General features: G+C 36.5%; 1 protein-coding gene across 1 annotated transcript in view; it reads right to left on the minus strand.

Moving 5' to 3' along the window:
- The window catches only part of BANK1 (B cell scaffold protein with ankyrin repeats 1), a 311,535-nt gene that overhangs the window by 224,895 nt on the left and 61,771 nt on the right, over positions 1-24,869 (minus strand). Inside the window, exon 4 of the mRNA XM_045056738.1 lies at positions 4,133-4,287. Coding sequence (XP_044912673.1) covers positions 4,133-4,287 — 155 coding nt within the window. The remainder of the gene's footprint in view (positions 1-4,132; positions 4,288-24,869) is intronic.

Here is a 24,869-nt window from a genome sequence, read left to right on the forward strand (position 1 = left end):
AATATAGATCCAAATGTTGATTTAAAGCCACTTAAAAGGCCTTTCAATGTTATACTGTGACTTGAAGAATTATATTTGCTCCTGAGATCAACAAGTGACTGGACTGGTTTTAAAACAATTTCAGTCTTATCATTACAAAAGCAGCAGTGGGAGAATAACATAAAAATTAAGAAATATCAGTTAATTACACTCAAAGAAGTAAGAGATTCTGGGGGGAGAAAAGCTGAGATTGCAGTAGACAAATTCTACCAAAAAGAAGGGAAAACAGATTGAAGGCCTGTCTATGCAGATAAAACAAGATAAAGAAGATAAGCTCATTCCGAACCGCTTTTTAGGATAGTGCTCGTGAAGGGGAAATAACGAAGCCATTGCTGAACCTATGACTGAGGCTTGCGGAGGTAACTGAAGAGACAGGAGGCATCAGAGGGCAAGTGACAGTACTTTCCAAGAGGGCCCACCGAGGAAAACATTTAGAGGCTCCCTCTTAAGGCTTCAGGTAAAATCCATAAAAAGAGGGACAAGAGTCACTGCTTACAGATGGTGCAGCTCTAACGAGTGATTACAGAACAACTGAGCGGATTGCAGAAAAGCCTCTGAAGGGGAGCACTATTTCTTGATGCCATTATTAGGTGATGTGAAGGCAGTTTATTACTGTGAGGGCCATAAATGTATCTCCTGTCCTTGGAGACAGGATTTAACGTTGGCACTACTGACGGTTTGGGACCAGAGAAGTCATTGTTGTGGGGACCACCCCTAGATGCCAGTAGCAATCCCCCCAGTATGACAACCAAAACTGTCTGCAGGCTTTGTCAAATCCCTTCTGGGGGCAGGGGGAGCAAAATCATTCCCAGATGGGAACCACCGCTCTGACGGAGTTTGTCTGAGGAATTAATGAAATTTGGACTTTGTAGTAATACACAGCATAGGGCGGAGAAGCTAACAAATAATAGGCCAGGTCCAGTTCTAGTTTATATGTTATTCCAATGGAAGAATGCCTCCCAGGTGGATTTCTCATTGGGGACATAAAGTTGGATAAGCCTCTTTTATACAATGAATGTGTCTGACAGGCTTAGAACTTGGACATCGTATCTCTCACGATCAATTACTCCACAAGATAAAATCAAGAGGAATATGCTAGAAAAACAAATGCGTTGGCTCATAACAAAATAAATAAATAAATAAAAATACTAAAATATAGCACAGAATGCTAATCCTAGAAAAGGTAAAAGAAGAAGCCAAATTAAGTAGATTTGCACCTTTAAGACCTACCAAGGTATTTCTCAAAGAGACAGGGAATAACTTACATAAACAGAACACTGGAGGCCTATCTTCACTACCACATGAAAAACAATGTTGAAGAAAATGTATTTTCTGCTGTTTTTTTAGAGTGGCACAAGATTTTCAAGGCTTAGGAAATCTAAAATCCATAGAAAGGAACAATGCTTGGAATGACGAATAGGCAGAGGGATCAACACTCCCATGCTCCTGGGGTCAAAAGTAGCAGCAAAATTACCTACGGCCTCAGTTGAACAATCTACTAAAGCTGATTCTCCAGCACAGGTGAGGGAACAGGGAGGGAACCTCTACGAGGCAAGTCCACAGACCCAATTAATTTTACAGCAAGAAGCAGCAGCAGGAGGGACCTTACCCCCTACCCCCACCCCCCGCTTAGTCAAAGAGAATGAAGATTATGCCACTACATAGAGTTACTCAACTCAGCGCTGGCATACTGGAAACACAAAACTAGAAGGGCACTTTGTAGATTTCAAAGGTGCTGGGTGTGAAAGAGGCATGTTTCCCAAAAGACCTGGTGACTGGCAATTTAGCACTGTAAATTTCTAGCTTTTGTAATGTTTATTTTACTTCTGAGAGGGAGAGAGCGTACAAGTGGGGAGGGGCAGAGAGAGAGCGTGACAGAGGATCCAAAGCAGGTTGTGCGTTGACAGCAGTGGGCCCAATGTGGGGCTCGAACTCACGATCTGGGAAATCATGACCTGAGCCAACCGAAGTCGGATGCTCAATCAAGTGAGCCATGCAGGCACCCCCTAACTTTCGTAAGATGGTGGCAAAGTCTCAAGTATCACTTACTGGGAGGAGGCCATATATTCAGTTGTCTCCACTCACCCACCGACTGGAAGATGTCTCAGAAATGAGTAAGTTCACAGGTTGTGCTTTCAGACAACCAGCATTGACTGAAAGTTACCCTGGCAAATCTGAAACGTGATTTTCACTCATTTGGATACAAATGATCTTTCCTTTGGTACTTGGCCATTGTTATGTGGACTCAGATTGTACTAAGATCTAGGTTCCGAGAGCACAAGATTTTGGCTGGGAAAACTGTTTTTTGTCTGGGAATTAGTTTATTTTGAATTCTTTAGTGTGTGGGGCTGGTGCTAAAGTAATCTCGTATGACCTTTCAATTCTTAAGATTCCTTAAAATGTGGGGTACCTAAGTGAGCTTTGAAATAATTTAACTTCAGAAAGTCTGAAAGAATTGTATCCATGTCAATAAAAGACAGCTCATGATCCTGCTTTTGAAAGTACCCTGATTCTACCCAACCATCTACCTGAGCTATTGCAGCCTGGAGGGCAGTGGGGTTTAATTTTTAGATTTCAATTTCTCTGCAAATTTAATAATGGGGACGGTTTCATATTATTCAAAATTTACTTGGGGCACCTGGGTGTCGGTTAAGTGTCCGACCTCAACTCAGACCATGATCTCGCGGTTTGGGAGTTGGAGCCCTGCATCAGGCCCTGTGCTGACAGCTCAGAGCCTGAAGCCTGTTTCAGATTCTGTGTCTCCCTCTCTCTGCTCCTCCCCCCCTCACATTCTGTCTTTCTCTCTCTCAAAAATAAATAAACATTAAAAAAATTAAAACAAATTTACTGTTGTATGTATTTTTCAAAGCAGCTATTAAGACACACTGCATAATTCTCAGTGAGCAATGTTTAGTTCCAGAGGGTTTTTTTTTCTTTTTTGTGTTGATTTTACCTCCTTGAGAATAATTCTCATTTCTGTTTATTACAGTTTTTTATATTTACTTCTGTCTCTTCCACTGTTTCTGACTCACTCAGAGCCACAGGTTCTGATTGTTCAGCCTGTCCTCCCTCAAGTTCCTGAGTCCTTTAAGCGAGTTGTAATTTTTCTTTGCCTGGCTACATGTGTTGGTTCCCTCAAACTTGAATGATTCAGTTCCTGGAGTCTCTAAGGTAGTGTCAAAGAAGTTGTTGTTTCTCTGGAATGAACAGCATAATCGCTTAAAACAATGATTCTTCTGCTTAAGTAACAGGTCTAGGGGTGAAGGGATTAGACTTTGCCCAACTGCACAGAAAATTCGGCTTCCCCCAAGACTGCTAATACCAGCAAGATTGGGGGTTCTCTTCCTAAAGACACTCCTAGCAGACAGACAATCGCAACCCCTGTCATTGAGTGGCATACATCCACTGGCTTCTACCAGAAGGATCCTTTCATGCAACTCCTAAGGCTCAGGAGTGTCTTTGGCTTGTCCCACTGAAGGACAACACAGACACTGAGGGTCACTGTCTGGAGATTATGGAGACACAGATTCAGGCCAAGCTCTACCAGTGTGCTTATTTTAGTAGTCCATTTCAATGAAGACTTAGCAGGAAGGCATGTATTCATATAGTCACCTTCTCAGAAGCCCACACTACATTCCTTGCTCCATTATACTTCTGTTCCTGAAAGGACCAACTCTTCCAACTCTTACGATATTTCCACTTAATAACGCAGGCCTTTAATATATGTTTAATAATTGAAAAACTGGTGATATTAGAAAATAAGTGTTTTCAAATTCTACTCAAGAATATGTTTTTACTTATAGGAATAAAATCCTTGATCTGGTTAAAATGAAATCAAAAATTCTTAAGTAGCTTTATATATATAGCAATTATATATCTTTTTGCAATGTGCCAAATAACATTTGATAAAATGAAGCTTTCATATATTCTCTAATATGTAACTATTCAACAAATATTTACCAAATACCTACTAATGGCCAGAGTGTTTTGGATTCTGAGGACACAGCCATGAACAAAGTACCCAACTATCTTAGAGCCCACATTCTGTCATGAAAACAAGAGAGCCACTTAAATAACAAAGTTTCTTACTGACCTCACATGGAATTTCAGCAGGAAGCACAATTGCCTGTGGTATGGCATCTCTTGAAGCTTTTGATAATTCTTCAATTTCCTGTCTCTTACTTATTTCCCCAGAATGTTCCACTTTTAGGTCTGTTGGAATACTGAACTCAAGGTAGTCATCAGAACCTGGAGAAAAGTACATGAATGTGAACTACATCACAATTATAATATAGTTAAGGTCATATTATTCCCTCCATTGTTTTAAAGACTAATTGTTAAACAATCAATTGGATTAATATATGGGACAACAGAACTGAGTTGAAAATAACTGAACCAATGTTAATAATTAAAATAACACTTCACAATTTAACTAGTATTATTATAACCTTAGTGACTAATCTAAACCAACTATATATGCTCACCTACTAGTTTAAGGTTCCCCCTGAAAAAAAAAAATCCAACCACCATGTAATATTTTTTCTTAACATTAAATTAACACACCTGAAAAAGATGGAACTATCTCTTTTCAATGACTGTAAGGAAATTTATTTTATTTTAAATGAGAACAATTATTTGTACTTCAAAAAGATTTCTAATTTTTTTTTAATATATGAAATTTATTGTCAAATTGGTTTCCATACAACACCCAGTGCTCATCCCAAAAGGTTCCCTCCTCAATACTCATCACCCACCCTCCCCTCCCTCCCACCCCCCATCAACCCTCAGTTCGTTCTCGGTTTTTTTTTTTTTTATTAAAAATTTTTTTTCAACGTTTATTTATTTTGGGGACAGAGAGAGACAGAGCATGAACGGGGGAGGGGCAGAGAGAGAGGGAGACACAGAATCGGAAACAGGCTCCAGGCTCCGAGCCATCAGCCCAGAGCCCGACGCGGGGCTCGAACTCCCGGACCGCGAGATCGTGACCCGGGCTGAAGTCGGACGCTCAACCGACTGCGCCACCCAGGCGCCCCTCGTTCTCAGTTTTTAAGAGTTTCTTATGCTTTGGCTCTCTCCCACTCTAACCTCTTTTTTTTTTCTTCCCCTCCCCCATGGGTTTCTGTTAAGCTTCTCAGGATCCACCTAAGAGTGAAAAAGATTTCTAATTTTAAAAACAAAAAAGCAAAATTGGGAAATGTCACTTTATAAACTAGTATTTCTGCACAACACTGGTTTAAGAGTGAAATATCAGTATTCATCCAAATGTTGATACGTTCTGTGAAAAGTGTGTTCTATACCAAAAAACTGGCTTCTTTATGGCAGCATTACTAGAACAGTGAAATATGTTAATGTGAGTTTCAATCTTAAGGGGAAAGGATATTTGATTTTTTTGTTTTAACATTTAGTAATTTAGCATTTGGTCTTAGTCATTAAAACATGTTTTTCTATTGAAGAAAAACACGTGGTGTTAAGAGTGAAGGATAATTTTTTTATTACTCAATATTTCAAAGCCCAAACGCCTCTCATTAGAGTACAGACCAATGTGGCTGAAACTGAGTCTCTAACAACTAGATCACATCTGTAAGCTCTTAAGTCAACCCCAAAAGTATTCCTAAGTCCACAAAGAAGATAATTGGGGAAAAAAAGAAACTAGCCCCTGATAGCTAGAAACCGCCCCAAGACTGTGTAAAAACCTTGGTGTTGGCTGGGAGCTGGCCCAGTGTCCTAGTGAAATCAACAATTTCACAGACATCAGACATGGCCACTCTGCCTCCATGGTGGGTCAAGTCGGGGGTGAGAACACTTTGTAGTCAAGTCTGAATCCAAGCGAAAACATGAGCACTGCCTAAATCACAAAGAATGACCAAACATCCCAAATCCTAGCTCCTGTCACTAGCTATCACTTCTTTACCAATTTCAGCCTTCGTCTCTTTTTCTCTTGCCCTCTAGTTAGGGTAACCTACTCCTCTCAGTTTTCCTGGGAATTTTCCTGGTTTGGGCACTGACATGTTGTATCCTAAGAACCCCTTCAGTCTCAAGCAATCTGGGACAGTTGGTCACCTTATTTTGGATAAAGATCACTAATATACCAAATCATAACATTACAATTGCTTTTTGACAGCAAGCAAACTACAGCAAACCCCTGCTTCTTGAAACCTCCCTCAAATCACTTAACAACAAGCCTAAATCCTACAGTAAGTCTTTTCTAATAGCCATATTGAGATGGCCCATGGTTCTCCACGGTGTGCCTTCTCTTCATTGCAACTAACAAAAAGTCCAAATAGTTCAAGTGCAGGTGTGTTCCCAGTGGTTTGTGGCTAAAGGACACTGACAGGATAAAAAGGAAGAAGAGTCAAAGGCAGTATAGATGGAAGTAGCTAGAATTTGGTTATTTTACCCCAAAAAAAGTGAAGTTGCCAGTTTCACATAGGTAATTCTGTCAGTGAAACAGAATAACAAAAAGACATGCCCTCTAGAGAGGAACATCCGCATGCCACATCTAAGAAAGAGAGTGGTTTTTCTGGTGTTGTTCTGTCTTATGAAAGTTGCAGAATAAAACCAAAAAAAATCTGGGATTTCCAGATTTTTCTTAGTACTAAGGCTATAAAAATAACCTTTATTTCTTTAACAATTTCATAAACGGTTTCATTTTCTTTCTGTCTCTGTCTTTATCTCTCTGTCTCTCTTTCTCACACACGCATGCGCGCGCGCGCACACACACACACACACACACACACACACACACTCACACACTCACATCCCAGAACAGTGAAAGGTTGTTCTGAACTGGCTCGATCATTTTGTGAATTGATGAAAGAGCAAGGAAACCGTTTTATTTAACACACTTTAGAAGAAGGGGGTGTAAATTATTCTAGCACAGCAGCATCTAGATGTTTTCTGCTAATTCCTCTGTGGTATTAGGTTAAGAAGAGCTATTTTATTTACCCTGAGGACATAATCATGACTATACAAAAAGATTTATCTCCCTGAACCTTCACAGAATCACTGTTTATACTGCAGAAAATTGGAAGCAGTTTAAGCAATAAGGGACTAGATAAAAAATCGGCACTGTGAAAAAGATACCGTCGCCAATAAAAACTCTATCAGAGAGTATTTACTGATAAGAAACAGGTCCGTAATATAACTGAAAAAGTTTCAAGTTATGAAATTATCAATTTAGTAGGTTCTTATTTTAGTAAAATAAGAAGTATAGGACTTCTGGTTTCAGGTTCCACATGTAAGGAGCTTTGGAAATCAACACTCCTCCTAACAAAAAGCTGAACTGACTGGAAAATCACCAGTCTTCTTTGATGCTTAAGAAAGGGGTGGACGTAGAACAAACTGCTGTCCCCCAAATTGGAGAGACAGTCAGGGAAGTACAGGGAGTCTCAACTTACAGAGTAGACTTAGGACTGCAAACCACCCAGGAACCCGGCCGGGGTAGGAAAACCACAACTGTAATTGATGCTCAGTGTGGACAAGTCTGAGAGTTAAAAACTGCAAAGGAATCCAGCTGAAGGAGGGCCTCCACATTATTTTGAGATTTACCTCCAGGAGCTTCACTAGATTCCCACAGAAAATATTAGAGAAAATTCCCCTCCTGCTGCTGGCAGGGGGAGGGGAAAGGAAATCATTTTGAAATACTCCATAGCACTCTGTTCTTCTAAGAAAGGTTTGTCCTCAGGGCAGACTGGTTAATGACAGCCTAATCTACTGGGGTATTCTCAGAGTCTAAGTGACCTGGGGATGAGAAATACCCAACAGCAGCCCTCTGTAGCCATGCTGTCCCACATAAAAGGGGCGGAAACTAAGGCAGTCTCATGAAGTTCATGGGTCAGAGCTATAGGTTCACGAAATGACTAAAACCTAACTAAGCATAGGACTCTAGAAAGCTTCCCCTCCCCCACATCTCAGAACCACATTACCAAAAGCCTATTTATAGCAGTTCCTTTTACCTAGTACATCATATCTATTGAGAAAAATGACAAGGCATATCAAAAGGCCAAAAACCAAATTTGATTAGACAGAGTAAGCATCAAAACCAGACATGGCAAGGATGTGGGAATTATCGGACTGGGAATTTAAAACAGCTCTGATTTAATATGCTAAGGGCTCTAATGTATGAAGTAGACAGTATGCAAAACAGATGGGTAATGTAAACAGAGTAATGGAACTCCTACAAAAGAATCAAAAAGAAATGCTAGAGATTGAAAATACTGTAGCAGAAATGAAGAATGCCTTTGATGGGTTTATTAGTAGACTGGACATGATTGAGGAAAGAATCTCTGAGCTAGAGAATACATCAAAGCAAACAAACAAAAAACCCTTAAAAACAAACAAAAAAAAAAACTGAAAAGAATATCCAAGGACTGTGAGACAACTACAAAGGTGTAACATACATGTAATGGGAATACTAGAAGTAGAAGAAAAAAAAGGAACAGAAGAAATATTTCAAAGAATAATGACTGAGAATTTCTCCAAACTAATGTTAGATATCAAATAAAAATATACCTAAGGATATTGCCTTCAAACTGCAGAAAATAGGGCACCTGGGTGGCTCAGTGGGTTAAGCGTTTGAAGTTGGCTCAGGTCATGATCTCACAGTTCTGATGTCGGGCTCTGTGCTGACAGCTCAGAGCCTGGAGAATATATTCAAATTCTGGGTCTCCCTCTCTCTCTGCCCCTACCCTGCTCTCTCTCTTTCTCTCTCTTTCTCTCTCTCTCTCTCTTTCTCACGTGTGTGTGTAAAAATAAATAAACATTAAAAAAATTTAAACTGCAGAAAATCAAAGATAAAGAAAAAATCCTAAATGACCTAGAGGAAAAAAAACTTACATGTAGAAAAACAAAAACAAGAATATTTGACTTCTCCTTAGAAACTACGTAAGCAAGAAGAGAGTAGAGTGAAATCTTTAAAGTGTAAAAGAAATAAACCACAAAAACAAAATTCTGCATCCTATGAAATTATCCTTTAAAAGTGAAAAAGAAATAAAAACTCTCTGGGATAGCCAAATATTAGGATAATCCGTTGCTAGTAACTGCTACCACCTTCAAGAGAAGATCAAAGATTTTTAGAAAGAAGGAAATAATATAGGTCAGAATCTCTGATCTGCATAAAGAAAAGAATCAAAGAAGAAATAACTGAAGGTAAAATAAAAACATTTATTTTTCTTAATGGTGATTGATCTAACAAATAACAATTTGTCCAAAATAATAATAACAACGGTGTATTTGAGTATGTATGCTTGTGTGTGTGTGTGTGTGTGTGTGTGTGTGTGTGTGTGTATAACTTAAGGTATATTATATATATTACAGATAAATGAAATGAATGACAGCAGTGATAAAAAGGATGGAAGGGAGGAATTAGGATTATTTTCTTATTATAAGGTTATTATACTATCTGTGAAGTGGTATAGTGTAATTTGAAAGTGGACTTCAATTAGTTGTAAATGTATATTGCAAACTCTAGGAAAACCACTTAAAAAAGTGACAAAAAAGAATAACTGATATACTAAAAAGAGAGAGGAAATGGAATCAAATAAAATGTTTAATTAAAATCACGAAAGATAGATGAAGAGTGGAAGACAAAAATAGGAACAAAGAACAAGGGCCAAAAAAAAAAAAAAATACCAGTAACGAATATGGCATCAATCCAACTATATCAGTGATCACTCTGAATGTCAATGATCTACATGCACCAATAAAAAGACAGAGATTGCAGAGCAGATCAGAAAATGAGACATAACTATATTTTGTATACTAGAAATCCACTTTAAATATAAAGATATATAATGCTTAATAGTAAATGGATAGAGAAAAATATACCATGCTAATACTAATCAAAGGAAAAGAGAAGTAGCTATATTAATTTCAGACAAAGCAGACATAAAAGTAAGGAAAGTTATGAGGGATAAAAAAGACATTATGTAATGATAAAGGGGTCAATTCTCCAAGAATACTTAACAATTCTTAATGTGCCCATGCCTAACAACAGAGCATCAAGCTGTGTGAGGCAAAAACTAATAGAACTGCAGATGAATCCACTCTCATGGTTAGAAAATTCAATACATCTGTCTCAGAAACAGATCCAGCGGGCAGAAAAATCAGTAAGGGTATAACTGAACTCAATAATACCACCAACAAACTGCATATAATTAATATCTATAGATTAATTCATTCAACAACAAAGGAATACATATTTTTCTCACACTCGCATGGAACATGAACCAAGAAAGACCACATTTTGGGCCACAAAACACATTTTAACAACAACAACAAAAAAGCATACAATGTCTGCTCTCAGACTACAAAGGATTAAACTATAAATAAATAACTGAAAGATAACTGGAAAATCCCCAAATATATGGAGATTAAACATACTTCTAAATAACATAGAGGTCAAAGAATAAATCTGAAAAAAGAAATTGCAAAAAATATTTTTAATCAGAATGAAAATGAAAGTACAACTTATCAAAATGTGTGAAATGCAGCGGAAACAGCACTTAGAGGGAAATTTACAGTATTGAGTGCATGTATTAGAAGAGAAGAAAGTTCTAAAACCAAATCCAAGTTTTTGTCTTTAGAAACTAAAAAAATGAAGATGAAATTGAATACTAAGTAAGCAGATAAAAAGAACCAATTAGAGCAGAATTAGAGTAGAAATCAATGAAACTGAAAACAGGAAATCAATAGGAAAAAATTAAGAAACTAAAAGTTGGTTCTTTGCAAAAACCGGTAAAATTGATAAGCTGCTAGCCACACTTACTAAAGAGAGAAAAAGAGACAGAGAGAGAGAAGACACAAATTACTAACATGAGAAATAAAATAAGGGGAGGGGACAGCACTGTAAATCCCATGGACATTATAAGGATAATAAAAGAATACTAAAATAACTCTATGTCCACAAATTTGGTAACATAGATGAAACATAGACTAATTCCTGGAAAGACATAATCTCCCTAATCTCACACAAAAAGACATAGATAATAGGAATAGGTCTATAGCTTCTTTGTATTAAAGAAATTGAATCAATAATTAGTAAATAAACTTCCAAAGCAAAAAACCACCAGGCCCTGATAGGTTAACTATTGAATTCTACAAAACATTTAAGGAAAAAAATATACCAATTCTCTACAACTGCTTTCAGAGGTTAAAAGCAGAGGTACTATGTCCTAACTCATTCTACGAGGCCAGATTTACCCTACTACCAAAATATTACAAGAAAGAAAGAATATTGAAAGACATTATAGAAAAGATATTACAAGAAACCATAGACCAATCTTTCATGAACATAGACACAAACATCCTCAACAAAATATTAGCAAGTTGAATCCAATGAAGAATGAAGAGAATTATACACCATGACCAAGTGAAATTTATCCCAGTTATTCAAAGTTGTTAAACATGCAAAAATCAATTAACAACCATCACATCGATAGACTAAACAGTAAAAACAATCACATGATCAAATCAATAGATGCAGAAAAAGTATTTGACAAAATCTAATACCAAGCATTAATAAAAACTCTCAGTAAACCAGGAATAGAGGGAAACTTTTTCAATTTGATAAGGATTATCTACAGGAACCCTACAGCTAACATCATGTTTAATGTGAGAAACTCCAAGCTTTCCCATTAAGATTATTTAGAAGGCAAGAATGTCCCTCTCACTATTACTCTTCATCATTTTACTGGAAGTTCTTGCTAATGCAATTAAGGCAAGAAAAGGAAACAAAACACAGGTTTAGAAGGAAGACATAAACTGTCTTTGTTGGGAGAAATACGATTGTCTACATCGTAAATCCAAAAGCACTGACAAATTCCTGAAACTACTAAGCGATTATACAAGGTTGCAAGATATATAGTTCATATGCAAAAAAGTAATTGCTTTTCTATAAACTAACAAATGAAATTTGAAAAAAAAAAATCAATACCATTTGCAGTAGCACCCCTCAAAATTAAATACTTAAGTATACATTTAACAAAATATGTACAAGTGCTATATGATGAAAACTACAAAACTCTGATGAACAAAATCAAATAAGAACTAAAAAATGGAGAGATAGTCTATGTTCATGGATAGGAAGACTCAGTAGTGTCAAGATGTCAGTTTTTCTCAACTTAATCTATAGATTCAATGCAATTCCAATCAGAATCTCAGCAAGTTATTTTATAGATATGGACAGATTGATTGTAAAGTTTATATGGAGAGGCAAGAGACCCAGAATAGCCAACTCAATATGGAAGGAGAGCAAAGTTGGAAGACTGACACTATGCAACCTCAACATTTACAACAATCAAGATAGTGTGGTCTTGGGGTGCCTGGATGGTTCAGTTGGTTGGGTGTCCAACTTCAGTTCAGGTCATGATCTTGTGATTCATGAGTTCGAGCCCTGTGTCAGGCTTCATGCTGACAGCCCGAGCATGCAGCCTGCTTCGGATTCTGTGTCTCCCGCTCTCTCTCTGCCCCTCCTCAATTCGCGTTCTGTGTCTCTCTCTCAAAAGTAAATAAACATTAAAAAAATTAAAAAAAAAAAAGAAAAGATAGTGTTGTCTTGGCAAAAGAACATACAAACAGAAGATTAGAACAGAATAGAGAGCTGTTCAGAATAGAGAGCTGAGCTGAGAAATAGAGCTACATAAAAATGGTGTTTGGATCTTTGACTAAGGAGCAAAGGCAATACAATGGAGCAAAGGCAGTCTATTCAAAAAGTGGTGCTGGAACAACTGGAAATCTACATGCAAAAAAAAAATGCATCTACATATAAACATTACACCCTTCACAAACACTAACTCAGAATGGATTATAGACCAAAATTTATGATGCAAAGCTATAAAACTCGAGTATGGTGGTGCCTGTTTAGATATAACACCAAAGACATGATCTATGAAATAAGTAATTAATAAGCAAGACTTCATTAAAATGGAAAAAAAACTACAAAAGACAATAATATCTAGAGAATTATAAAATAAGCCATACACTGGGAGAAAATATTTGCAAAAGACATATATAATAAAGGACTATTCTGCAAAATATACAAAAAAACTCTTAAACTCAACAATAAGAAAATGACCAAACACATTAGAAGATAAGCCAAAAAACTTAACAAATACCTCACCAAAGAAGATATACGGGTAGCAAATGGGCATGTGAAAAGATGCTCTGCATCATATGTAATCAGGTAAATGAGAAATTAAAAAAAATACAATGAGCACTACATATCTAATAGAACAGCCAAAATCTGAACACTAAAAATATCAAATATTAGTGAGGATTTGGAGCAACATGAACTCTCATACATTCCTGATGAGAATGCAAAATGGTACAGCCATTTTTGAAAACAGTTTGGTGGTTTCTGGCAAAATTAAACATAGTCTTACCATGTAATTCATCAATCATGCTGTTTGGCATTTACCCAAATCATTTACACAAAAACCTGAACATGGATTTATATAGCACAGCTTTATATGAATATATATATATATTATATATATATAATATGAATTTATATGAATTGCCAAAACTTGGGAGCAACCGAGATGTCCTTAAGTAGGTGAATGGACAAACTGTGGTACATCCAAACAATGAAATATTATTTAGAGCTAAAATGAAATGAGGTATCAAACAATGAAAGGACATAGAAGAAACTTAAATGCATATTACTCAGTGAATGAAGTCAGCCTGAAAAGATTACATACTGTATTATACCACCTATATGACATTCTGGAAAAGGCAAAACTATAGAGGCAGTAAAAAGATAAGTGGTTGCCAGGAATCTTGGGTAGGGTGGGGAGATGAATAGGGAGAGCACAGAAGATTTTTGGGACAGTGAAAATACTTTGTATGCTATCATAATGATAGGTACTTGTCATTATACATTTGTCCAAACACATAGATCATACAACACCAAGAGTATATCCTAAAGTAAACTATGGACTTTAGGTAATTATGATGTGTCAATGTAGGTCCATCCTTAAATGGTAAAAGCTGTACCATTCTGGTGAGTGATGTTGATAATGAAGGTAGCTATGCATGTTGCAGGGGTGGGGTGCAGGCAGTATATCATCTCTGCATCTCCCTCTCAATTTTGATGTGAACATAAAACTGCTCTAAAAAAACAGTCTTTTAAAGAAACGATACATATACAGAACTATGTGGTACAGATTCAAAATATATTCCTGAATGCATAAGAATACACTGGCATATATATATATATGTATATACATATATATACATACAAATATATGTATATTACATATGTAATATATACATATACAAATATAATATACATATATGTATATATTACATATATATATACATATTCCACAAATATCAAGAGTAGTTATTTATGACTGGAGGGGTTATTGGTAATTTTATTATATATATTAATAATAATATTAACTAAAAATATCTCATACATAATATGTATTTTTCTATAATGAAAATGTATTTGTTTTATAGACTGAACTATATAAACATTCCTCAAATAATTGAATTATTTAAATTATCAAGAATAATTGATGAATAAAATGAACTGATCAAGATTACATACTGAGCACATGGTCCTCTACCCCTCCTCTGCACATGTAAATGAAATAATAGAAAAGATTATTTTCTTTATGGGTCATGACATAAAAATTGATAGAAAAACACTGCTCTGCAATTAGTATGTGAAATACTATACTACACTATACAGATTTTCACAAATCACCTCTATATTAAAGTGATCTAAGCAATTCTCAAAGATATTGTCTAGAAGAATGACTCTTCTCTTTCAAAATGAATTTAATATTAGGCAAAAATAATAACAGATAGCTTAAGGCAAGATAACTTTGTATTTTTTTTAACAACTAGTAAAATTGCATTGCAGACTTAGTAAATAGTAAAACATCATAAAATAGTAAAGCACTAGAAAATAAACTTTCCTTTATGAATTAAGTCACAAAAACTGGTATATATGTCATTTTTAAAACTTCTCATGTGCTTTCAAAACAGACACCCTTTAATAATATCTTTTTTTCAAAGAAAAATCTTTAGCATAGACTTTTAAAATTTTGTTTCTATGTATCTGTCAATTGATTAAATCCTCATGTGGCATGAGGACAGGTTTTTGAATAATCAACAAAACTAAGGGTTGAAAAAAAAAGTGGAATCTTTTTTTAAAAAAAAATTTTTTTAATGTTTTATTTATTTTTGAGACAGAGAGAGACAAAGCATGAGCAGGGGAGGGGCAGAGAAAGAGGGAGACACAGAATCTGAAGCAGGTTCCACGCTCTGAGCTGTCAGCACAGACCCCGAGGCGGGGCTCAAACTCGCGAATGGGGAGATCATGACCTGAGCCAAACTCGGACGCCCAACTGACTGGGCTACCCAGGCTCCCCAAAAAGTGAAATCTTTTATTTCTATCATGTTTGAATTGCTTTTGTTACACTGATTTGAAAAAATAAAAAAAAAAGTTATTCCTAAATGCCCAAAGACTCTTCAAATCTAACAATCATTCATAGACAAACCACAGATTCACTTTTCATCACAAATGATTTGGAAACAACAACAGAAACTAATCTAGAAGAAATATACCTACTGCAAATAAAACCCTCTTGTCCTTCCATGTAACCTTGGGAAAAGTAATATGTACTATGAGCTTCAATGTCCTCAATTATTTAACAGGGTAAATAGTGCCTTTCTTGTTGGACTATTTTCAATACATTTAGTAATATGTATGATGTGCCAGGCCTAAAATAGACATTCAATATTAGTTTACTTCTCTTTTTTCTGATTTCTTGTATCAAAATGAATAAAACCAATGTTTTATATTTTCAAAATATTCTAAATCAATCTTTCTCAATATATAACCCAACTATTATTAGAAAGGACTGCATCATTTCCCTGAAATTTCAACAAGTGAACATCATTGTTTTTGTCAGATTTATAATCTTGGTAAATGATTCTATGATCACAATGCTGCTGATTTTATTAAGTATGCTTAAGACAGTATAGAATCTAGCATGCTTCTCTGGAGTTTTAATTATCATACCCAAGACTACAGTACTCTCCACCATTCAGGTAAGTAAACACATATTTCTCCAAGAAATTAAAAAAACAAATGTACGGTACAAAGAGATGTAATTTTCACCAACATATTAGTCTAGTCAGTAGCATTGTTAAACAATCTTTGTTGTATGTTGTACATTATAATGGACAGTAAATAAGAAATATTTTGGGGCGCTTGGGTGGCTCAGTCGGTTAAGCATCTGACTTTGGCTCAGGTCATGATCTCGTGGTCTTTAAGTTTGAGCCCCATATCAGATTCTGTGCTGACATCTCAGAGCCTGGTGCCTGCTTCAAATTCTGTGTCTCCCTCTCTCTCTCTGCCCCTCCCCTGCTCACACTCTTTCTCTGTCTCTCTCTCTTAAAAATAAATAAACATTAAAAAATAAATTAAAAAAATTTTTTTAAAAAGGTACCTCTGTGCTTCAGTCAGTAAAACTCTAAAAACAGGAGCAGAACAAAGCTAGAGAAAATCACCATAGCATAGAAAGCACTAAGCTTGCCTCTCTTCCTACACATTTTCATTATTTATGTTTTCTGAGAGTTGCTAAGGCAGTTTTAGTTTTTAGTTATATTATCAACATTGTCTCCTACAACTGGATATATGAAGCACTGAGATAAAGGAACTGAAAGGCCAGATAATGAAACAAACTCTAATTATATCCTCTCTGAAGAGCTTCAACATGCATTAAGATAATCCCTTTAAGTAGACTGTCCAGAATGAAATAAAGTCAAGATATGTTGAATAAGACTGCAAACAAAACGGACCATCAGATTTTCATTCATTATCTTTACGGAATAACATTGTAAAGTTTTTACAATGTTATTGTATTTAATATTTAATACATATTTAATACATAAATATATACATAATATTTAATACATTTAATATATAATTTAATATTTAATACATTTAATACATAATCTAAATAATATATAATTTATAATATATATTAATAATTTAATAATTTTAATATATAATTTAAATAAATTTAAATAATATTTATTTAATATTTAATACATTTAATATATAATTTAATCTATTTGATTGCTATGTTTTCAAAATCTAGGCTACAAGAAAATTTTGTGTATGAACTGATCATTCTAACTTCAAGTGTTAAATTATATGTGGGACATATAATTCATGAGTAGAGAGATGGTTGGGTTTTTTTTTTTGTCTTATGAAATATCCCATTGAAATACCTAGGATTTGGTAATGCACGATCAAACGTGACATATTCAGCAATTTGCCAGTTTGTTATCCTTTTCTTACAATAAAAAAGAAAAAAACATAGACAATTTGAATAGAGATTCATAGAATATATAGTCAGAGCAGTGCTCTGTATAAAGTTGCAATAGCACGAGACAATTTTTGTTATGTTACCTGAATAAAAAAAGTGTATGTATATGTATACACACATGCACATATATAGATATACATACATATATGTAAGTGTATATTTATGTACAAATATACTATTTGCATTTGTACAAATATACTATTTGTACATATATATGTAACATGACAAGAAAAATCACTATTATCTTAACTGATTATTTCTGAGAGGTGGGAATAAAAGTCACTATGAAAATTTTCTTTTTCGTTCTTTATAATATACTTTCAACAACCCATAAATATTAATTTGCTAGTCACCAGATAAAAATGAACATCAAAAAATTATTAATCATTTTTATTGGATAAGAGGACAGTACAATCTTATTTTTCATAATCAAATTTATGTATGTTTTACAAAAGTAATAAATATTCATTATATGTAATTTAGAATACACAAAAAGAAGAAAGTGAAATCACCTATACTTTCATTTCCTAGAGATTCAACTCCAGCTACCTTTTTGATACATATTCTTTTAGCCTTCGTTTGAAGAACGCAAATGCGTATTTTTAAAAAAGTAAAATGAGACAATCTTGTATGTATTTATTCTATTAGGTATAATAATAATGCTTTATATGGGCATACCTTGGAGATACTGTGGGTTCAGTTCCAGACCACTGCAAAGCGAATATTGCAAAAAGGCAAGTCAAATAACTTTTGGTTTACTAGTGCATATAAAACTTATATTTATACTATACAGTAGTCTGTAAAGTGCATAATAGCATTATGTCTTTAAAAAAGTACATACCTTAATTTAAAAAAATACTTTATTGCTAAAAAATATTGACCGTTATATGTGCTTTCAATGAGTCATAATCTTTTGCTGGTAGAGGGTCTTGCCTTGATGTTGATGGCTGCTGACTGATCAGGGGTGGGGTTGCTGAAGGCTGGTATGACTGTGGCAATTTCTTTCTCTCTCTCTTTTTTTTTTTTATTTTAGAGAGAGAGAGAGTGCATGCGTGAGTGGAAGAGAGGTACAAAGGAAGGGAGAGTAAATCTCAAGCAGTAAATCTCATGCTCCGTGCGGAGCCCAACATGGGGCCCGATCCCATGACCCTGGAATCATGACTTGAGTTGAAATCAAGAGTTGGATGCTCAACCGACTGAGCCACCCAGGTGCCCTTGGGGCAATTTCTTAAAATAACACAACAATGTAGTTTACCATGTCGATTTGTTCTTCCTTTCACAAATGCTTTCCCTCTAGCATGTGATGCTGTTTGATAACATTTTACCCATAACAAAACTTTTTCCAAATTGGATTTAATCCTCTTAAACCCTGCTGCTGCTTCATCACTTAAGTTTAGGTGATATTCTAAATTCTTTGTTGTCATTTCAACAACCTTCACAGCCATATTCATCAAGAGTAGGTACCATCTCAAGAAACCACTTTCTGGGGCGCCTGGGTGGCTCAGTCGGTTGAGTGTCCGACTTCGGCTCAGGTCATGATCTCACACTCCATGGGTTCGAGCCCCGCGTCGGGCTCTGTGCTGACAGCTCGGAGCCCGGAGCCTGCTTCAGATTCTGTGTCTCCCTCTCTTTCTCTGCCTCTCCCCTGCTCATGCTCTGTCTCTCTCTGTCTCAAAAATAAATTAAAACAAATTAAAATAATTAATTTAAATAAATTAATATAAAAATAATTAAATTAATTAATTAATTAATTAATTAATATAAAAATAATTAAAATTAAAAAAAACATTAAAAAAAAGGAAACCACTTTCTTTGCTCATCCATAAGAAGTGACTCCTCATCCATTCAAGTTTTATCATGAGATTGCAGCAATTCAGTCACACCTTCAGGCTCCACTTCTAATTCTATTTGTCTTGCTGTTTGCATCACAACTGTAGTTATTTCCTCCACTGAAGTCTTGAACTTCTCAAAGTCATCCACGAGGGTTGGAATCAACTTCTTCTAAACTCCGGTTAATGTTGATGTGATATTCCAATGACTTACAGATGTTCTTAATGGTATATAGAATGATGAGCCCTTTCCAGAAGGTTTTTAATTTACTTTGCCCAGATCCATCTACAGCCTTAAGAAATGTATTTGTTAAATCAGAGGGCTTGAAAGCCAAAATTTCTACTTGATCTATGGGCTATATAATGGATGTCGTGTTAACAGGCATGAAAACATTAATCTCATTGCATAACTCCATCAGAAATCTTGGGTGACCAAATTCATCATCAATGAGCAGTAATATTTTGAAAGGAATCTTTTATTCTGAGTCGTAGGTATCAACATTGGGCTTAAAATATTCAGTAAACCATGTATAGACAGATGTACTGTCATCAAGGCTTTGCTGTTCCATTTATAGAGTACAGATAGAGTAGATTTCACATAATGCTTAAGGACCAGAGACTTTTTGGAATGGTAAATGAGCATTGGCTTTAACTTAAAGTCACTACATTACCTCCTTAACAAGAGAGTCATCCTGTCCTTTGAAGATTTGAAACCAGGCACTGACTTCTCTTCTCTAGCTATGAAAGTCCTAAATGGCATTTTCTTTTAATAAAAGGTTGTTTCCGGGTGTCTGGGTGGCTCAGTTAGTTGAGCTTCTGACTCTTGATTTCAACTCAGGTCATGATCTCACAGTTCTTGAGTTTGAGCCCTGCATTGGGCTCTGCACTATGTCAGTGTGGAGCCTGCTTGGAAGTCTCTCTCGCTCTCTGCCTGTATCCCACATGCGTGCATTCTCTCTCTCTCAAAATAAATCAACCATAAAGTTAAAAAAAAACAATAAAAGGTCATTTCATCTACATTGAAATTGTGTAGTGTAGCCACCTTTATTCACAATCTTCACTACGTTTTCTGGAGAACTTGCTGCGGCTTCCACATCAGCATTTGCTGCTTCACCTGGCATTTTGGTGTTACGGAGATGGCTTCTTTTCTTAAACCTCGTGAACCAACCTCTGCTAGCTTCTGACTTTTCTTCTGCAGCCACCTCACCTCTTTCAGCCTTCATAGAATTGAAGAGGCCTTGCTCTAGGTTAGGTTTTGGCTTAAGGGAATGTTATGGCTGGTTTGACCTTCCACACAGAATACTAAAAATTTCTCCATATCAGCAATAAGGCTGTCTCACTGTCTTATCATTTGTGTGCTCACTGGAGTAGCACTTTAAATTTCCTTCAAGAACTTTTCCTTTGCATACACAACTTCACTAACTGGCACCAGGGGCCTACCTTTCAACCAACCTATCTGGGTTTTCTCACTAAGCTTAATTATGTATAGCTTTTAAATTTAAGTGACAGACATGTACCTCTTCCCTTTATTTGAACACTTAGAGGTCACTGTAGGGTTACTAGTTGGCCTAATTTCAATAGGGTTTTGTCTCAGGGAATGGGGAGGCTCAAGGAGAGGAAGAGGACGGGGAAGGCCGGGTGGGTGGAGCAGACAGTACACACACAACATTTATCCATGAAGTCCATCATTTTATATGGGTGTGGTTCATGGTGCCCCCAAAGTAATTCCAACAGTGACTTCAAAGATCACTGATCACAGATCACCAAAATAAATACAATAATAATGAAAAAGTTTGAAATGTTGAAAGAATTACCAAAATGTGACACTGAGATACAAAGTCAGCAAATGTTGGAAAAATGGTGCTGACAAGCTTGCTTGATTCAGGGCTGCCCTAAGCCTTAAATTTGAACAACAAAACAAAACAAAACAAAACAAAACAAAACAAAACAAAACACCTCACACTAACTGTGAAGCACGATAAAGCAAAGCACAGTAAAACAGGGGTATGGCTGTATTTCAATGGCTATTTGAAATCAAGATTTTCACGTACATTGTATTTTATTTTAAACACACACATAAAGCTATGATCCCTGTTCAATGCTGGATTACTGAATTTATGTCAACCATTTGAAAGTATTTGCAGAGAATTTTTAAATTCTGTGTCAGAAACTTTTCATCACCCATAAATTTTTCAGCCAAACAGAATCTTTTATTCCTCTTATATTACATCTTAAAAATGTGAAGACAATACAGTACCTTGTATCAAAACCTTCCTGTATTAACTCAGGAAGAAAGTACTAGGGCCATAAGTAGTAAATTCAACAGCAAAATCTTAAATTTTGCAAATTAAATGATGAAGATCCTCTGATCCTTGTGTAGGAAGTAAAATTTCCATAGTGTTTATACATGATTTGAGATTACTCCTCCTCAAGCTTTAAGTAGTTTAACTAGCGAGAAATAACTGTGTGTCCATGTGTGTCCGTGTGTCTGTGTCCTAAGAACACTAATGCTCCACTTGTTGGCTGTTAAGATAAAGGCCACTGTGAGGATCAAGCATTCAGACTGGCCTTCTCAGAGTGGGCCTTAAATATAAAAGTGCTGAGTGGAGAACATTCTAGTCATTGGAACCATGCTCCTATCACTCTTTCCTTCAGTCTCCACGAGACTGAGGAAATACCTTATTCATTGTTGACCACATGACAAATGCTCAACAATAATTTGTTTTTTGTTTTTTAAATTTTTTTTTCAACGTTTATTTATTTTTGGGACAGAGAGAGACAGAGCATGAACGGGGGAGGGGCAGAGAGAGGGAGACACAGAATCGGAAACAGGCTCCAGGCTCTGAGCCATCAGCCCAGAGCCCGACGCGGGGCTCGAACTCACGGACCGCGAGATCGTGACCTGGCTGAAGTCGGACGCTTAACCGACTGCGCCACCCAGGCGCCCCTCAACAGTAATTTGTAAAATGGATGAGTTAATATATTTCAATTGGAAATGCCTGAAGCAGATGAGGCTAGGGGAAGTGGATTAAGAGCAGAGAAGTGCCAGCCGCTCTGAAGGATCTGTACGTAACTGTCTTCCTTTTGAAACTAGGGGAACCGCCCACTTTAATGGCAATTCTAATGTTTTTAACTTTGGTATTGCCTTTGGTACAGGTGTTTACACACAGGTACAGATTCGAATGTGGTAGATTTCGGGAGACTACAAAGAAAGGGCCAAGTGCAGGGAAGCAAGAGCAAGGCAAGTGTGTCTAATCTGATTTCCTCAGTGCCTGGGCAGAGAAGGGTATCAGCCTATGGAATAGCTAGACTTGGAGAATGATTCAATGGCTGAAAGAAAACGAGAGAAGCTACCAGACGGACAAGAACAGGATCCTAGCAAGACAGACTAGAAAGGCACACCCTTCTACAATGCCTAAAAGTTGGAGAGAGTTCTGCCCTTGGAAAGAGTTAGAAAAAAGAGGTTGTATGTTTGAATTACCTCAGTTTAAGTCACGAGAATTGTTTTTTTTTTAACATCCATGAATGAATAATTAGATTAAATTAAATAATAGAAGCATGAAAAAAATATATAAGAATATCACCATTCACTTCAAATGCCATGCCCTTGCCACTGGACTTGAGTTTCTCTTGTATCAATAGTGAGCAAATATATTGTCTTCACAAGTAGATTTAATTTCTGACTTTTCTTCCCCCAATGTAGCAAGGTCAGCCATAAATTACTGTCAGAAAGCTGGAATTTCAGTGATGGTGTTTAGCAAATGAAAAGGAAGCTATAATCAATTCACTGCCTGAAAGGAAGAGAATTTTAAATAGAGATTTGATCTAAATGTTTATAAACGAACTTCCTCAGGATTATTAACAACACCTAACAACTACTGAACATTTACTATGTGTTAAGTAGTGTTCTCAGTGCTTTGCATATATTAACACACTTAAAAAATTTTTTTAATGTTTATTTTTGAGAGACACACACACAGAGTATGAACAGGGGAAGGGCAGAGAGAGAGGGAGATACAGAATCCAAAGCAGGCTCAGGGTTCTGTGCCAACGCGGGGCTCGAACCCACGATCTGTTAGATCATGACCTGAGCCAAAGTCAGATGCTCAACCAACTGAGCCACCCAGGCACCCCATATATTAACACACTTACTACCAACTCCTTGAAGTAGGTGATTGTGGGGAATAAGCTTAGGAATTCCCTGAGCTTGCACTGATGGGTTAACAAAGGCATAAACAATAGGAAAGCCATAGGATGCATACACCCAAATCTGGGTAAATAAGACTAGGTAAAGGGGGCAAAGGCCCCTGGTAGAGGACAAAGGTAGAGGAATAGGAAATCTCAGGATGATAAACATCCAAGATTAGGTATTCAGGACAAGATTAGGTATTCAGGATGGAAGCGCCCCCCCCACCCCCAATTTACTACAATAGCAGAAAGGTGCTTTCACTGGAAGGAAGGACAAAAAAAACAGGAAAAGAGGATTTTGGACATCGCAGGATGAAGTTGCCCAGAGGGGAGCTAATTAGCAAAAGAAAGGTGCCTTGTTGACCCTGAGGTAGTATGCACAGTCCTTCTGGTCCCCCAGGCCAGTTCAGGTAAACAGAGGTGGCCCTCATGTCTGCTGTAAACAACCTTCTGCCCAGCACCAGAAGTTTGTTTTGTATTGACCCAAACCCCTAACACCGCATATCTTCAAAACTCCCTTCCCCTCACGCCCATGAGTTAATGTTCACGGTTTCATTATCTCTTTGTGCACGCCCATCACACTTGTAAGCCTTCTGATCTTAATAAAAATGGGGCAAGGACCCTTACTCTGGGCTGTTGCCTCTTCCAGGACATTAGCCTCTCTCGCATTTCAATCCTGCATCTGCTCTCTGCCGGACAGGAGAGAACTCCAGACCCAGAGTCTCCGACAGGTGAAAGTATCATCCTCATTTTATAAGTTCATTTGTTCTTTGAACAAATATTTATGAAGCCCTAACTATGTGCCAGGTGTTGTGCAGGATACTGAGGTAAGCCTTCCTTCCCAGCCTTGAAATCTAATGTGGATGGAGGCAAACAATACCTGAGTCAAAAGCTGAGAGCAGCAGATGTTGAGAAATGCTGGTGAGTGAATTAAAGCCAGGAAGCCTAAAGGTACTTTAAGGAGATGGAGTAGGCGTTGCTGTTTTAAATGAGGAAAATAAGGGTCTGGGCAGTGAATTTAGTCTTCTAAGGCCACATTGCTAGTTACTGCTGAAGACAAAGAGGAAACTAGCTAGTCAGACTTCAGAGACCCCCTAATCACTATACTCTACCGTCTCTCCACCCACAGTGAAATCATACATATGGCAATTTATCACAGGGATGATCTGATAGAATCAAAGACACAAAATTTTCAGAGCTGTTAAAAACAACATATGGTCCAAAACTCCAGTGAAAATGTCTAAGCATTAATTCTTGCGATAGCATAAGAGTGTACTCCATTTGACATTAAATCGATGTTCCAATTAGGATCGCTAATTTACATAGAAATGGCAGTTCATGTGTGAGTGTGTGTTTACCAGTCTTGATGCTCACTGAATTATCTCACAAGAATGTTTTATTTTACAAAGAATTCCCAGGAGCAGTTTAGGTGTTGTTGGATTGACTCTTGCTGCCAGAGAAAATG

This window comes from Felis catus, chromosome B1 (genome assembly GCF_018350175.1).
Source record: "Felis catus isolate Fca126 chromosome B1, F.catus_Fca126_mat1.0, whole genome shotgun sequence".
NCBI lineage: Eukaryota > Metazoa > Chordata > Mammalia > Carnivora > Felidae > Felis > Felis catus.